General features: G+C 58.4%; 3 protein-coding genes across 3 annotated transcripts in view; 1 reads left to right on the top strand and 2 right to left on the bottom strand.

The window, feature by feature from the left end:
• Positions 1-279: 279 nt before the first annotated feature.
• On the top strand, positions 280-2,606 carry kpna7 (karyopherin alpha 7 (importin alpha 8)). The gene is made up of 12 exons (XM_086176852.1): positions 280-345; positions 423-566; positions 631-716; positions 796-964; positions 1,032-1,131; positions 1,193-1,275; positions 1,349-1,435; positions 1,499-1,675; positions 1,747-1,980; positions 2,050-2,232; positions 2,303-2,449; positions 2,520-2,606. The coding sequence occupies exons 1-12, from the start codon at positions 280-282 to the stop codon at positions 2,604-2,606; spliced, it is 1,563 nt and encodes a 520-aa protein (XP_086032978.1).
• A 156-nt stretch (positions 2,607-2,762) lies between these two features.
• xpa (xeroderma pigmentosum, complementation group A) lies at positions 2,763-5,466 on the bottom strand. The gene is made up of 5 exons (XM_086177002.1): positions 5,135-5,466; positions 4,831-4,936; positions 3,815-3,980; positions 3,589-3,706; positions 2,763-3,432 (listed from the first exon to the last, which is right to left on the bottom strand). The coding sequence occupies exons 1-5, from the start codon at positions 5,373-5,375 to the stop codon at positions 3,278-3,280; spliced, it is 786 nt and encodes a 261-aa protein (XP_086033128.1). The 5' UTR covers positions 5,376-5,466; the 3' UTR covers positions 2,763-3,277.
• A 1,164-nt stretch (positions 5,467-6,630) lies between these two features.
• The window catches only part of slc24a2b (solute carrier family 24 member 2b), a 10,679-nt gene continuing 2,347 nt past the window's right edge, over positions 6,631-14,962 (bottom strand). Inside the window, exons 2-11 of the mRNA XM_086177161.1 lie at positions 14,101-14,962; positions 11,169-11,204; positions 10,833-10,944; positions 10,639-10,722; positions 10,378-10,416; positions 10,206-10,285; positions 9,971-10,108; positions 9,296-9,385; positions 8,663-8,829; positions 6,631-8,590 (exon numbers count right to left, since the gene is read on the bottom strand). The exon at positions 14,101-14,962 is cut by the window's right edge and continues 202 nt beyond it. Of these exons, the coding sequence (XP_086033287.1) occupies positions 8,341-8,590; positions 8,663-8,829; positions 9,296-9,385; positions 9,971-10,108; positions 10,206-10,285; positions 10,378-10,416; positions 10,639-10,722; positions 10,833-10,944; positions 11,169-11,204; positions 14,101-14,949 (1,845 nt within the window). The 5' untranslated portion in view covers positions 14,950-14,962 and the 3' untranslated portion in view covers positions 6,631-8,340. The remainder of the gene's footprint in view (positions 8,591-8,662; positions 8,830-9,295; positions 9,386-9,970; positions 10,109-10,205; positions 10,286-10,377; positions 10,417-10,638; positions 10,723-10,832; positions 10,945-11,168; positions 11,205-14,100) is intronic.

Here is a 14,962-nt window from a genome sequence, read left to right as displayed (position 1 = left end):
CCCGGCAGCTCAATCCTCAGCATCCTTCCACCCACATCTTCTCCAACCTCAGCATCCTTCCACCCACATCTTCTCCATCCCCTCCTCTGTCCTTCTCCAAACCATCTGGGTGTGAATTTATCTCCAAAGCGTCTACCGTGTGGTGTCCCTCTGACGGAGCCAGGTGAGGTTGATCGTCCGTGTCGTGTCAATCAAAGCTGATTGGATCCACCTGAGGAGCTTCGGCCTCTTAAGACCTCCTGCCGAGCCGTGGCTCCCGAGGAGACGTCGGCCGCCATCATGCCCACCAAGAACATGACAGATGAGCGCTTCTCCAAGTTCAAGAACAAGGGCAAAGACCCTGCCGTGAGCGGGGGAGGGTCTCCTCCAGGAGAAGGTCTCCTGGAGGAGACCCCGCTGACCTGCCGTCTCTCTGTTTGCAGAAACTTCGTGAGAAGCGGATCTCCGTGTGCGTGGAGCTGAGGAAAGCCCACAAGAATGAGAGCTTCTTGAAGAGGAGGAACCTCACGCTGTCCTCCCTCCCCGACGAGGAGGCCCTGTCTCCTGGATGCATCTCCGATGGCAAGGTCAGTCCTGGAGGCCGTGGAGGTCCAGCTCCGCAGGCTCGCTCTAAGCGCCGCTGCCCCGCAGGTTCCCTCGCTGACCATTGAGGAGATCATCCAGGACGTGCACAGTGACAGCATGGAGGCCCAGACCCGAGGCTGCCAGGCTGCCAGGTCAGGACACACACACACACACACACACACACACACACACACACACACACACTGGGATTCTGACCCTCCTTGTTCCCAGGAAGCTCCTGTCCCAGGAGCGGAACCCCCCCCTGCAGGAGATCATCGAGGCGGGTCTTCTGGCCCGCTTCGTGTCCTTCCTGGCTCTGGACCACGAGCCCTCGCTGCAGTTCGAGGCGGCCTGGGCCCTCACCAACATCGCCTCCGGGACCTCCTGGCACACCAAGCAGGTCCGAGCCGAGCCGGGCTCCCCGAGGAGCTGAAGGTCCGGAGCTAACGCTGTGATCCGGCCCTCAGGTGGTGGACCACGGCGCCGTGCCCTGCTTCATCGCCCTGCTGTCGTCTCCTCTGCTGCACATCAGCGAGCAGGCGGTCTGGGCTCTGGGGAACATCGCAGGTGAGTCGGACCGGAACCTCCAACCCCCCCCAGATCTGACCTGGTCCTCGCCCGTCCGCAGGAGACGGGCCGGTCTATCGGGACGTCCTCATCGGCTGTAACGTCATTCCCGCCCTGCTGGCCTGCATCTCCCCGGAGACGCCCGTAAGTTCTCCTGGTTCTCGAAGGTCCCGACCTCGTCCGGAACGTCTCCTCCTGACGGACCCGTCCCCTCCAGGTCGGGTATCTCCGCAACCTCACGTGGACCTTGTCCAACCTGTGCCGGAATAAGAACCCGTGTCCGCCCTTCTCTGCCGTCCAGCAGGTAGATGCACGAGCACGCCGACGCTGTGCAGGACCTCCTCGTGACCTTCTGACTCTCCTGCAGGTGCTCCCGTCGCTCATCCAGCTGCTCCACCTCGGAGACAAGGACATCCTGTCGGACGCCTGCTGGGCCGTCTCCTACCTGACCGACGGAGACAACGACCGCATCGAGATCGTGGTGAAGACGGGGATCGTCCCCCGCCTCGTGGAGCTGATGGACCACAAGGAGCTGAGCGTCATGGTAACGCCGGGTCTCGGACCGCCGTCCGCCCCCGCGGAGATGGTCCCGATGACCTCCTGACCCCCACGCAGACCCCGGCCCTCCGCTCCATCGGGAACATCGTGAGCGGCTCGGACCTTCAGACCCAGGTGGCCATCGACGCCGGCGTCCTCAACGTTCTGCCCAAGTTGATGAGGAACCCCAAGGCCAACGTGCAGAAGGAGGCCGCCTGGGCGCTCTCCAACATCGCCGCCGGGCCGTGCAAGCAGATCCAGCAGCTCGTCACCTGCGGCCTCATATCTCCTCTGGTGGACCTGCTCAGAAACGTGAGTCCTCAAAGATCTCCGGGAGGTGCCGGCCGGGTCCGGCTTCACGCCGGCTCCGTCTCCTTCCAGGGAGACTTCAAGACCCAGCGGGAGGCGGTCTGGGCCGTGACCAACTTCACCAGCGGGGGCACCGTGGAGCAGGTGGTCCATCTGGTGCAGAGCGGAGCTCTGGAGGCCATCATCAACCTGCTGCAGGTCAAAGACACCAAGGTCATCCTGGTGATCCTGGACGCCATAAACAACATCTTCATGGTGAGTGGAGGTCAGGAGGCGTCGCTCGGTCCGGCCGCTTTCCTGACCTTCTCTTTGCGCCGGCCCTCAGGCGGCGGACAAGCTGGGCGAGATGGAGAAGCTGAGCCTGCTGATTGAGGAGATGGGAGGCCTGGACCGCATCGAGATGCTCCAGAACCACGACAACGAGACGGTCTACCAGACGGCGCACGCTCTCATCGAGAAGTACTTCAGCGAGGTGGGTGCTTCGGGTCACGCCTGGACCTTCGTCACGAGGGCGTTGGCCACCCTCTTGTTCTGCTCAGCAGGGCGAGCTGGAGGAGCTGAAGGCCGACGCCACGGAGGAGGGCTTTGTGTTCCAGACCTCCAACGCGCCCAAAACATTTGAATTTTAACCCGAGATCTGAAAGTGTCTAAATAAATAAGAACAAACTGGAGAGGTTGGTGTTCTGGTTCTTCTGTTTACCTTCTGAAGGCCACCAGGACGTTCTGGTTCCTGTGACACTTTGAGTCAAACACCTCCTTCCATGAACTGAAGGACCAACTCAGAACCTGCTTCAGCATCTTTAATAGTCAAACCTTCTACAGAAAATCCTTTACAGCTTATTGGCAGTTTGACTGGCGCTGGAGAACCACCTCAAAGTTCTCAACGCCGTTCTACAGGCATGAACCTAAGGGGTGATGGTCCCACACGACCTTCTGATAGCAGAAGATCTCTGCTTCTCCTTGTGCCGACGTTGAATCCAGACTTCTCCCACATCAGCAGGAGGTCCTGTTGCTCTGGAGTCAAACCTCATTCATCTTCACTTGCGCGTGGACTCGCATGATTGACAGGAGTTCATGGAAACCTGAAGGTCCTGGTAATGTCTGCTTCCTGAGGGTGGTGGAGATGGTCCTTGAAGAGTGCACCTTGTTACCATGGGAACGCCAGGGTTCACCCTCAGGAGACGGAGCAACATCATGAGTGTTTCCAACACAGCAGATCTTTGTTGGCTCAAAGTTCAGGACAAGAAATGTCTAAAAGCCCAGCAGGACGTGAACTTCCTGGAGGTCCCGTCCATCTCCTCTACATCTTCTCATAGGTGAGTTCATGTCCGCAGGTGACGCAGGTCTTCCTGTAGAGGTCCTCCTCTGGGTCCACCACCTCCTCCGCTCCGTACTGGTGTGTGTGGACGCTGGTGTCTCTGGTCCACATGCTGCTGCGCACGGCCCGCCGCAGCTCTGACACACACACACACACACACACACCAGGACAGGGCGATCAATGGTCCTGAACTTCTGCAGCACCTACTATCTGAACTTCAGCCAATCAGAACTCACCGTGTGGGTCTGACAAACAGCGCCACCTAGTGGCTCCTCCTCCACATTCAAACTGACCTTTGACCTTCTTGTTGAAGCGTTTCTGCTTCTGCACCTCGCGGTTCTCCTCCCGGTTCTCCCTGGCCTCCTCCAGCGCCTCCTCCGACCCCCACACCTCCATGCATCTCCTCTCCACCTGCGGGGAGCCCAGCACCACCATAAGTCCCTGAGATGCTCGCAGGCGGACCTGCTGGACCTGCTGCCTCAGAGACCTGCAGGGTGGAAAGGAAGGTCTGGACGGCACCTGCAGCCTGAGGTAGAGCTTCATGTCGCCCCAGCGAGGGTTGTGAGGGTTCTTCTTCAGAATGAAGCGCAGCGCCGGCTCCCGCTTGTCCAGGTCGCAGTCCTTCAGGAGGAACTGCCGCTTGGCTTCGGTCCTGGAGATCAGCTTGTGCTTCTCCTCGCTGTCCCTGAACGGCCGGGCGGATTCACACGATCATCAACCTTCCGCGGCGTCAGGAGGAACGAGGTCACCCGTCTCGGCTCATTTCATGCCACCTTCTCACCGCAGAGAAGGTCTTCATCAAAACGAGAACAAAAACTCTGCTGTTTGCAGCTGAAAGAGGTTAGATCAGGGGTCGGCAACCTTTAACACCCAAGAGACATTTAGAGCCGGTTTCCTCGGGAAAGAAAACATTGGGAGCCGCAATTACTTTGTGACGTCTAAAATAAAGGCACCACAGTATATGTTGCTTTTTATTACCTTTACACTTTGTATAAACAAGTGTGTTGCTTCTGAAATTCACAAAGTATTACGGAGAAAATTAAATTCTATTTATGTGATGAACTCATTTTGGGCTTTCAGAGTGTGTAGCGGAGCCTTGACCTGAATTTAAAAAAAAAAAAAAAAATCGGAAAAAATCACTGTCAGTAAACAAAAAATATTTGTAAAATATCTTCATAAATATCTATTTTACCTGGTTTATGGGACTTCTGCTCCCGAACTTCTGCGCTCATTTGCAAAGCGGGACTTTACCGGCTGGCGGGTATACCGGCTTCCGCCAGTGTGATGTTATTTTGATATTTCAAGATCACAATAATCTTCCAACTTCGAACTAAAAGTTGAAAGGAATTAACACTATTAAATACACTTCAATTAAATATTTATAATTTATTTTCCCAAGCCGCTCGGAGCCGCAGTGTAAAGATGAAGAACCGCAGGTTGCCGACCTCTGGACTAGAAGAACTGGAAGGCCAAAACACCACACTCTGGTGTGTGTGCGTGTGTGTGTGTGTGTGTGTGTGTGTGTGTGCGCTCACTTGCACTTGTCACAGACGGACAGGTCGAAGCTGTTGCTGAGGTAGGAGTCCATGAAGGGTTTCTGACAGTCCTCACACAGCAGGTAGTCCGGCTCGATCACTGGAGCTGCAGAAGCATCACGGTAGAAGAAGAAGACCTCCGTTCAGTCTCTTCCAGTGGTCCAAACCCTGACCTTTGACCTCTGTACCCGCCCAGCTGGAAGCCCCCGCGCGTCTCGCTCAACAACCCGAACCGCGCGGTTCCGGTTCCGAGGCCGGTCCCGGACCGGGGCCGCTCCGGAGTCCGGGACCAGGCGTCTCTCACCTGGCTGCTCCACCGCCGTCCGCACCTTCTGCTGGTCCTCCTCCTCGTCCTCCTCGTCGATGAAGAACCCGGCGCCGGAGTCCAGGGTCCGGGACCGCTTGGCCGCGGACGAGCCCGGCTCGGCGGCCCGGGGGCGGCTGGCGAGCCGGGCTTGGCGGAGCATCAGCGCCCGCTGCCGGTTCCTCTCGATCTTCGCCCGCATGGCGGCGGAGAGCTCCGGTGGAGCGGCGTCCGGGTCCATGGTGACCCTCCACGGGACGCGGGACGCGGACTTCAGGTACAAAGGAAGCCGCGGGGAGACGCTTCCGCTTCTTCTTCTTCTTCTTCTTCTTCTTCTTGCTGCTGCTTCTCCACCTCAGGGCGCCACCGTGCGGTGACCGGAGGTACCGACGCCCCGGAGGAGCCTCTCAGACCGAGAGGCCGCTGGCTGACCTGCACCGAGCCGCCAGACCAGACTGGGAGGCCGGAGCTTCCACCTCCTGATGGGGTTCATTGCTACGGACCGTTTGTCTCAAATTGAATTAAGACCTAAAATAAATTTCAACCGTTTGTTTTCAAGCCTCCGCCGTGGCGTTCGTGGGTTCCAGTGGCCGCTGCCCTCTCCTTTCTGGACCAGATGTCCCCCTTTATGGGTTCTGAGGTCGTGGTACTGGACTGTCCTTGGCACCGGCCTCCATTCCTGCCCTGCGTCAGCTCTCCATCTCCTGAGGGTTCTCTGACGGATGGAATTCTCTTGGAGACTGTTGCCGCACCTCAAACACCTCCAGCTCACTCATCTGGGTGAAACCAATCAGTCTCTCCCTGACAAGCGGGAGTCTTGGCCCTGTAACTGCGTCCTCAGCCGTCGCCTCGCCGCTTCAGTTCCCAGACGGGCCGTCTAAAGTTCTGCCCTCCACAGCCTGCAGATGGACCGGGGACGCAGACCTCCGGCCCGACCGTGAGCCACCGGGTGACGTCCAGCAGCAGATAGATGGGTTGTTACTGGTTGTCCTCAAGTGTCCAATGAAGCCCCGTTACATCACGCCGCTCCTGGCAGGAGGCCACGCGTGCCGAGCTAAGAGGCTTGGAGAAGTAAAGCAGATCACACGGCACACATGACTCTGCAGATCCCATCCACGGCGGCGGACGGGGAGAACGTAGATGCCGTGATCTCCCCGTCAGCCCGGGCTCTCCGCAGGTTCTCTCCGACTTCTCCAGCCTGGCCTTCCGAGCCTCTTTGTCCCAGAGGCTCAGATGGAGGCGTCTGACCAGCGGCGCTGAGCCACAGCTGAAGCAGACCTTCTCCTCCATGACGGAGGAGCCAGCGGGCGAAGACAAGCGTCCGTCGCCTCCTCCGAGCGGCGCCCCGTCCCCGCCGTTCATCGACAAAGTTCATTCTGCATCATCAGCGGCGTCTGCACTGTTACCATGGTAACCCTGGCAGTCTGGTGCTCCCCGGCCCAAAGCAGAGGGTGAAAATCTGAGTTTCCATTTATTAGGTAACACTTGGTACAGAAGTGAGAGATAAATATTTCTTTACAGTTATAATACATGATTCAAGTAGTAAGTGACAGTGACGCCATACTTCATTACGTGGGGGGGGGGGGGGGGGGGTCCTCACACCTTAGCTCTGCACACCTTCTCCAAACAGGTCCAACACAACATCCACACCAGAGCAGATAAAGTCCTCGTCAACATCAACGCACAGTTCAACACGAGGAGGAGGAGGAGGGTGTATGAAATCAAGGAGTAGAAAAGAAACGGTGGTCCCGGGCCGGTGGGCGTCTAACGGGATCTTCTCTCTAGGAGGACTTTCTTCTACGGCCAGCAGAAGAGCACAGCCTGGACTGCAGGCTGACACTCGGGGTTTCCGGGAAAGAGAGGAGGACAGAGTATAAAATGCTCTAGAAAAAAAAGAGAAAGCGTCCGCACTCGGTTTGACTTCGACAGCATCGCGGGTGGAAGGTGGGAGGCGCACTTCTCCTGGCCCGTGGACAGGAGGTCCTGACGTCCCACCAGAGAAGCAGGCAAAGTGTTCCACGGGCGGACGGACGTTTCCGGAGGCCGGGAGCCGACCTGCTGACAGGACCAAGGCGGAGGGAGGAGAAAGGTAGCGCCGGGTTCTCAGAGGATCAACTCTGGATCCTTCCTGCAAACCGTGGAGGAACCTTCTTAGCGTAGCGTTGACGGAGACGGGGTGAGCCGGGAGGCCCAGGAGAAGGAGGCTCCGCGGGGACTATCAGGGCTTCGGTCCGAGAGCGGGGCAGACGGAAGAGCTTCCCGCCGTCCGCGCCGCTCTCAGCCTCGGCGGGACAGCGGCAGCAGGACGCTTCGCTCGGGCGTTGTGGCGGACGGGGGGGGGGCTAACCTGAGGAGGCGATAATCTCTTCGACATTCGGGAAGCGGCGCGATACCACATTTGGCCTGAGGAGGGCAGCACCGAGGCCAGAGGGGGTCCAACGCCAACTTCATGCAAGTCTGGAGAGCAGGATCTCAGGAGGAACCTGCGGGACGCTGTGGGACCCAGAAAAGCTAATCACCAGAGCCGGCGTTGCCGTGACGCGGCGCTTTCCAGGCGGTCAGTAAATCGGGACGTCTAAAGCCGGCCGGGTCGGCCGTCCCGAAGGTCGTCGTCACGGTGATTCTACGGCGCTCAAACAAATACCTGGACGCCGGCGGTCTGGTGGGACGGACGCGAGAATCTAAACATCTAGCTATCACACGTGTGCGTCTTCGTCCTCCTCTTCCGCGTGGTCTCCAGGAGGCCAGCTTCAAAAAACAAAACCGAAAGAAGGAAGTGTTCACCGGGGCGCCGCTCGCCAGAGATGCTGCATGCGGAGGCGGCGAGCGGCGAGCGGCGCCGCCGTCCCACTGGAAGGTCACGGGACCAACAGAGGTCAAAGTTCACAGGTCAGCAGGGTTAGCCAATCGCAGCCGGGGGGGGGTAGGGGGGTTCCTCCATGGACTCTGCACCAGATCTGTGTGTGCACGTGTGTGTTGTTTTGTGTCAGAGCGTGTGCCTCTGTGTATCTGTGCGTAGTTCCTCCACATTTTACATGATGAGTGTGTGGTTGATTGAATGTGTGTGTGTGTGTGTGTGTGTGTGTGTGTGTGTGAACACAGTCTTTTCCTGAGTGTGTGATAGATAGGAGACAATATGTGTGCGTGTGTGTGTGTGGATTCCACGCTCCCTAAATGGCAGTGCACGAGTGGGCGGGCGCCGGCGGTCAGATGGTGACGGGGCAGATGATGACCTTGTCCTCCAGCATGACGCTGACGATGAGGAAGACAAAGTAGAGCAGGAACATGAGGAAGCCCAGGAACTTGCTCATCCTCCACTTGCACACGGCGATGGAGATGATGACGAAGAGCAGCATGAGGAAGAGGAGGACGATGGCGCAGAAGAGGCCGTTGCTGCTGACCTCCACCGGCTTGAAGTCGTTGATGATGTTGTAGATCAGCCAGGGGAAGGGCAGCCTGCGGGGGGGCGGAGGAGGTGAGGAGGGTCTTCTGCCAGGGCGTGGGCGGCAGAAGGTGCGAGGAACTCACCCCACGGTGATGTCAAAGATGTTGGAGCCCACGGAGCTGGACACCGCCATGTCGCCGAGGCCCTTCCGGGCCACGATCACGCTGGTGATCAGGTCAGGGATGGAGGTCCCGGCCGCCAGAATGGTCAGACCCATGATCTCCTCGGTGATCCAGAACGTCTCTCCCACCTGAGGGGGAAAAACGTGTCGCTTGAGACGTTGCAGGAAAGTCCCAGGAAAGCCAGAGGGAAACGTCGGACCCGGACGGAGCTTCGGGAGCTTCTCAAAGCTGGAGGAGGAGCGGCGTCGGGTCACAGAGGATGGAGAGGAGACACCCAGAAGCCCTCTGAGATCTTCAGACCCAGACGGTCTGCCTGCATCTGCAGGTCACACCCGTCCCTCTGCGCTCCTCTGGATGGACCTGTGTGGAGCTCAGGAGGCCGAACCCCCTGAGTGACCCTCACACAGGCCACCCGGAGCTCCAGGTGTGTGTTTGAGAGCCATCCAGGCTGATCTGCTGCAGATCAGCGCAGATCAGCTGGGATTAGCAGCCTGGGTCACACACTTAACGCTCAGACTGCTGCTGCAGGTGTGTGTGTGTGTGTGTGTGTGTGTGTGTGTGTGTGTGTGTGTGTGTGTGTGAGTGCTGACGTACCTGGTGAGCCCACCACACCATCAGGTAGGAGAAGAAAGCGATCCAGGAGATGGATCCCAGGAAGGTGATGGGGAAGAACCTTTCCGAGGTCTAGAAAACCAAGACAGTAAAACCCGATTAGGATCTCCTGTCTGTGAGGCCGGGATCTCAAAGAGCTCTGGACATTCCAGATGTTGTTAGCAACCAACGCGATGGTATTCAGACGGGTTCCACGGACAAGGTCTGGACTAAAGACTGCAGGACTGCAGGTGTTAAACTCCGGGTGTCCGAAGCCTCCCAGAAGGTCTGGTCTTGCGGCTATGGTGGGTGCAGTGCACCCGATGTGTGAGGAGCACCGGTCTTCACAGAGAACCTCTGAGGACCCGCTGAGCCCAACCTTCTTCCTCCTGCTATATTTGAGGTGCAGCTGAAGCTCCAGTGTCACTGCGACACCGCTGAGGACCGGGGACCTTCTGCATCTTCTCTGCCTCCTCACAGCTAAACAGATCCAGCTAACGCTAATAATAACGCTAATGCTATGAAGGCTGGACGCTGCAGGACGTCGGCGTGCCTCCATGATCTCCTGATTCCCGCTCCCCAGAGAGCCGGACCGGCTCATGGGTTAGCCGGATGCTAACGCTCGCTACGCTGTGAAAGATTGAGGTGCAGGAGGCCGAGCAGCGGCACGAATGTCACCTCTCTCCTGACGTCGGGCAGGGTGAACCACAGCGGAAGCACGATGGGCAGGATGAACAGGTAGGTGAGCCTCTTCCTGGTGGTGTCGGGCCAGGCCAGGCTCAGGGGCTGGTCTTCATCCTCCTCCTCCTCGCCGTCCTGACGAAGAGGTCACACACGGCCGTGAAGGAGGCTGACGGTGTGTGTGTGTGTGTGTGTGTGTGTGTGTGTGTGTGTGTGCTGAAGGAGGCCGCACCTCGTTGCTTCCTGCGACCCCGTTCATGGGCGGCGTGACCTCCACGGCGACCTTGCTGGTGTTTGGGATGGACCTCTCGGCTGGAGGACAGAGCAGAGAGAAGGTGACCAGGACTGGGCGCGGGGCCGCGACAAGATGCTTCAATGTGAAATGAAAAGGAGAAACTTCGTACAAATTGTATTTCTTGCAGGCTGAGTCTGGGCGACGCCTCCTATGTTGGGAGACAGAACACAAAGGTTAGGTCCTGCTGCTGCTGAGGGCATCTCCATGCCTTCCAAGGTCCACCCAGAAGGCTCCCCTCAATCTGAGCGGCTGCCGCTCTGCTCTCAGATGTTGCAGAAGCTGCGACGGGAAGCGTTCGAGGAGACCTCCCGGCACCGCTCAGCTTCTGGAACATCTGGAGAGCGTCAGGAGGAGCGTCCAGGCTACCCACCCACGCCGTTGGCGCTGACAGCGTCCTCTTTGCACTTCTGCTTGGCCATTTTGTGCAGGATGGAGGCCTTCTCCTTGAAGCGGCCTGCAACAGGAGACACGGGCTGTGAGAGGAAGCACTGCTAGGTGTGTGTGGGTGTGTGTGTGTGTGCGTGTGTGTGTGTGTGTGTGTGTGTGAGAGACAAAGATGCCGACCCTCGTTGCTCAGGGGGTCCAGGGTGTGAATCATGAGCTGGAAGATGCTGTTCCTCATCAGTGAGTTGTGCAGGGAGGCACAGCTGCCCTCCCTCTGCAGCCGGGGTTTGGCCTGCCAGGAGGAACACACAGGTTAGAGAGATCTTCACACACACACACACACACACACACACACACACACACACACACTGCCGTACAGGGAGTGAAGCTGTCACAACCAGTGTGACTGACATTTAGCATCCAGTCTTCCTTCTAGTCTTCCATTGTGTAAGTGTGTGTGTGTGTGTGTGTGTGTGTGTGTGTGTTGGATCTTGAAGGGATGGAGATCAGACTCACCATGAGCTTGTTCTCGTCGTCTCCAGGCGTGTTCACCTTCAGACAGAGACAAGTGAGAATTTAGCAGTGTTAGTCCAGCACCAGTGGATTCTTCTTGAAACATCTGTGAGTGTGTTTATGGATCTTCAGACCAACCAAAGCACAGAGACCCTCATTCACCCCCCCCCGCCCCGACCCCCCGACCCCCCGACCCCCCTCGACCTCTGGAGTCTCCATCCTGAACCTCCAGAACCATCAGGCTGTAGAGGATGGTGACGGCAGAGGAGCCTCAGACAAGAACCAGGACTCAGGAGGGACTGGGAGAAGATCCAGGTTCAGACTTACATTTACCTCACCTTTTCTAAGTGTGTGTGTGTGTGTGTGTGTGTGTGTGTGTGTGTGTGTGTCTGTTTGTGTGTGTGTGTGTGTGTGTGTGTGTGTTGACTCCTAGATTAGTCGCTTTCCGTGAGACAGGCACTTTTATTTTGGTGTTCAGGAATTAAGAGCAGGTTTAAATAAATGAGCTCCTGGAATCCAAGGAGAAGGAGAGGGTGGTTATGTGGTCTGGTCAGGTGAAGATGACCTCACCTTCATCACCCTCATCACCCTCATCACCCTCATCACCCTCATCACCCTCATCATCCTCACCCCGGAGGCCCCTCAGGACTCCTCTACAATCCAGAGGTGACTTCCCTGGGCATCAGGTCTCACACACACACACACACACACACACACACACCTGCTGCCCTGCCTGCTCTGTGGATACTCCATGTCCTGAGGGAACATCCCTCCCTCCTCCTGACTCTGCAGCTTAGCAGGATTAATCGGCAAAGATCTCCATTTTTAGAGAAGGACTTTGCAGGCCTGCATGTGAAGTCCAGCAGGAGAACTTCACACGCTGCCATGGTGGAGACCTTCTCCAGCCACATCTGTGCAAGGAGCCCCATTCACAGGTCTCACACAGGAGGTCCGTCCTGAGGACCTGGAGCAGGGTGGGGGGGCGCTGCTATGGTAACACCAGTAATGAGTGAATGGATATTGATAGGTGTGCGGGTGTGTGTGTGTGTGTGTGTGTGTGCAGGTGTGAGCAGGCTCAGGTGAGATACTGTTGATGTTTTCCATCATCCTCCATCTGGTCATGTGACCTGAGGCCTTCAACCCCCTGGATCTGCTACTGTTGTCATGGAGACCGGGTGTCTCCTCCAGAACCAGTCTTTCTACTGTCCTCCTGGTGGTGTTAGCGGCGGTGGCCGGCGAGGGTCGTCTGAAGGACGCGTCACCTGTCCCAAACAGAAGAACCCCCCGGCTGGAGAAAGTTCTCCCGCGATCACGCTTCATGTTTGCTGTCGTCACGGCAGGTAAGCTGCTGATGAGGATCAGGGAGGATTGGATCCTTCGTGTCTGCGGCCGCGGCCCCGCGGACCCTCGCCCGGACCCGGCCGGCGCCGAGGGACCGGCGGGGCCTTCACCGCGAACCCCCGAGACACCCCCGGCGCCGCAGAAGATGGCCGCCGCCCTCAGAGAAGGACGGGGCCGCGGGGCGGAGGAGAAGCTCCCGGGCTTGGCCTCCATGATCTCCTGATTCCCGCTCCCCAGAGAGCCGGGGCTATTATTAGCCCCGCTGATGGGATTGGGGCATTAGCCCGGATTAACGGCTGCACCGCACACGAGGCAGGCCGGGCCAGATCAGGACCTCCAGAAGATCTGCGGGAGGATTCGCAGAAGGACGGCGGAGAGCGCCGGGGAGAGGAGGGGCTGGAAGGTGTGAGGGTGTGAAGGTGGGAGGACACAAACCCTGGGGAATCAGAGCTTCTCAAGGTGAAGCTTTCAAAGCTGCAGCAGCAGCTCCACATGACGACACACACACCATCATCAGCCTCTGCTCTGAGCTCCAGGTCCAAACATCTCCGGAGCCAGAGGCCTCCTGTGCTGCCTCAGGTCCCTTCTGAGCGCGCTCAGTAGACGAGGTCCGCTGAACGGACCGGGACTCGCTGGAGCTCCGGCTCCGATCCAGAAGGACTGGAGGTTCTGATTCACTTGACTGAGTTGGTGGACCAGAACCAGAACCAGAGTCATCTTCAGTCTCACACAGAAGGAGTGTGACTCCTGCTTCTGCTCCACCTTCTCCTTCTCACAGAGTGAAGCTCTCCCACTTCCAGAGTGGGGTTCCGCTTCTGGTTCTGGTTCCCGTTCCTATCCAGATCCCGGTCCTCCCTGCAGGGTCGGCGGACCCGCGGAGGCCAGGCTGGGACGCAGGAGGCCCAGACGAAGGCGAGGACCAGGAGGATCCAGGGGGACGCCGGTCTCCTTCTCACCTGGAACCTGCTCATGTTTGGTTCCTGGGACATCGAGGAGAACCACAGGTTCATCTTCGTCCCTCAGGTTCCTCCTGGTCTCTGCTCTGCCAGCCCGGTGTGACCTCCTGACACTTCTCTGACGTCACGCCTGATCCAGGCCTGGTGGACTCCAGTCTGGATCTGGCTGATGGAAGGAGACACTGGAGAGAAGGCTTCCTCCTCCTGCTGCTGGTCTTACTCAGCACAGAAGGTGTGGGTCGGTCCACCTCTCCCAGGAGGTCAAGACAAATCTCCAGATCCTCCTCAAGGACCTGAAGAGGTTTGCCTCCTCCCACCCCAGGCCTGGATCCACATCTGTCCCATGACCAGAACCAGAAGCAGAAGCAGAAGCAGAAGCAGAAGCAGGAGGAATTACAAGTTCTCCCATAATCTGCTCAGATTACAGACAAAGGCCCCCCCAACCCTGCCTCCACTCCATGGAGATGTTCTCAGCATCTTCTGCTCAGTCAAAGCCCAACACTGATCTTCCCCTTAGAAGACAGACACTGGATGTGGAGATGGATGGATGGATGGATGGATGGATGGATGGATGGATGGATGGATGGATGGATGGATGGATGGATGTGCAGATCGGTGTGGCCAGCGGAGCCTCCTACCTTGGGCGCGGCCTCCAGCTCGTCCACCTGGTTGCTGCCCAGCTTGCTCTTGATGAGGAGCTCCACCTTGGAGTTGAACTTCATGAAGGTGACATAGCAGGTGTAGCACATGAGCAGGCCGATGCTTTCCCCCAGAGTGATCTGGTTGTCCAGGAAGAAGTAGATGAGCATGAGCAGGCCCACGATGTAGAAGGACACGTCCCTGAACAGAGGCCACCAGGTGAGGTTCAGGACCTCCTTGGAGAAGATGGCGCACATCCCGATCACGAAGAGGATGTTGAAGACGGCCGAGCCCACGATGGTGCCGATGCCCACGTTGCTGTGGGAGACGAAGACCCCGATGACGGAGGTGAAGAGCTCCGGGGCCGAGCCGCCCGCCGCCATGAAGGTGGCCCCGGCCACGTCGTCGGAGATCTCCAGCTTCTCGGTGATGACGGTGAGCGCCGGCACGAAGAACTCGTCGCAGACGATGGCGAGGGCGATGAACATGTAGAGCATGCCGAACATGTGCAGGGTCACGTAGCCCTGGCGCCGCTCCTCCACGCTGAAGTAGTCTGTGGGGTAGTCTCCGTGGTTCATGTCCACGCTGTCCGCCGTCCTGGCCTGCGGCGGAGCCTCCGCCTCCCGGGAGACGTTTCCGTGCTGCAGGAGAGTCCTGGAGGGAACCGCCGCCGCCGCCGCCGCCGCCTCCGGCTCCCCGGGGGCCGCCGCCACCAGGGACAGGGCGCTCCACGCGCACACGGCGCAGACGACCGCCAGGCTGAGCACGAAGCCCAGGACGCGTCCGGGACGCAGCTTCCGGCGGAAGCCCAGGGAGCGCGGACGGCCGCACAACGCCCTCATGCCCATGGCGCCGCTGCTG

This window comes from Fistularia commersonii, chromosome 29 (assembly GCF_037954325.1).
Source record: "Fistularia commersonii isolate RoL2024-O1a breed Wild chromosome 29, RoL_Fcom_v1.0, whole genome shotgun sequence".
NCBI classification, from domain to species: Eukaryota; Metazoa; Chordata; class Actinopteri; order Syngnathiformes; family Fistulariidae; genus Fistularia; species Fistularia commersonii.
Note: the sequence above shows the minus strand (reverse complement) of the source record. Positions and strands in the feature narration are given on the sequence as shown.

Excerpts from the sequence above, each read along its gene's own strand:
- kpna7 (XM_086176852.1), top strand. The coding sequence starts at position 280 with ATGCCCACCAAGAACATGACAGATGAGCGCTTCTCCAAGTTCAAGAAC. Across the intron at positions 1,276-1,348 it reads GCATCTCCCCGGAGACGCCC|GTCGGGTATCTCCGCAACCT; the intron begins GTAAGTTCTCCT and ends CGTCCCCTCCAG. Across the intron at positions 1,436-1,498 it reads CCTTCTCTGCCGTCCAGCAG|GTGCTCCCGTCGCTCATCCA; the intron begins GTAGATGCACGA and ends ACTCTCCTGCAG.
- xpa (XM_086177002.1), bottom strand. The coding sequence starts at position 5,375 with ATGGACCCGGACGCCGCTCCACCGGAGCTCTCCGCCGCCATGCGGGCG. Across the intron at positions 3,707-3,814 it reads AGCTCTACCTCAGGCTGCAG|GTGGAGAGGAGATGCATGGA; the intron begins GTGCCGTCCAGA and ends GGCTCCCCGCAG. Across the intron at positions 3,433-3,588 it reads CTTCAACAAGAAGGTCAAAG|AGCTGCGGCGGGCCGTGCGC; the intron begins GTCAGTTTGAAT and ends TGTGTGTGTCAG.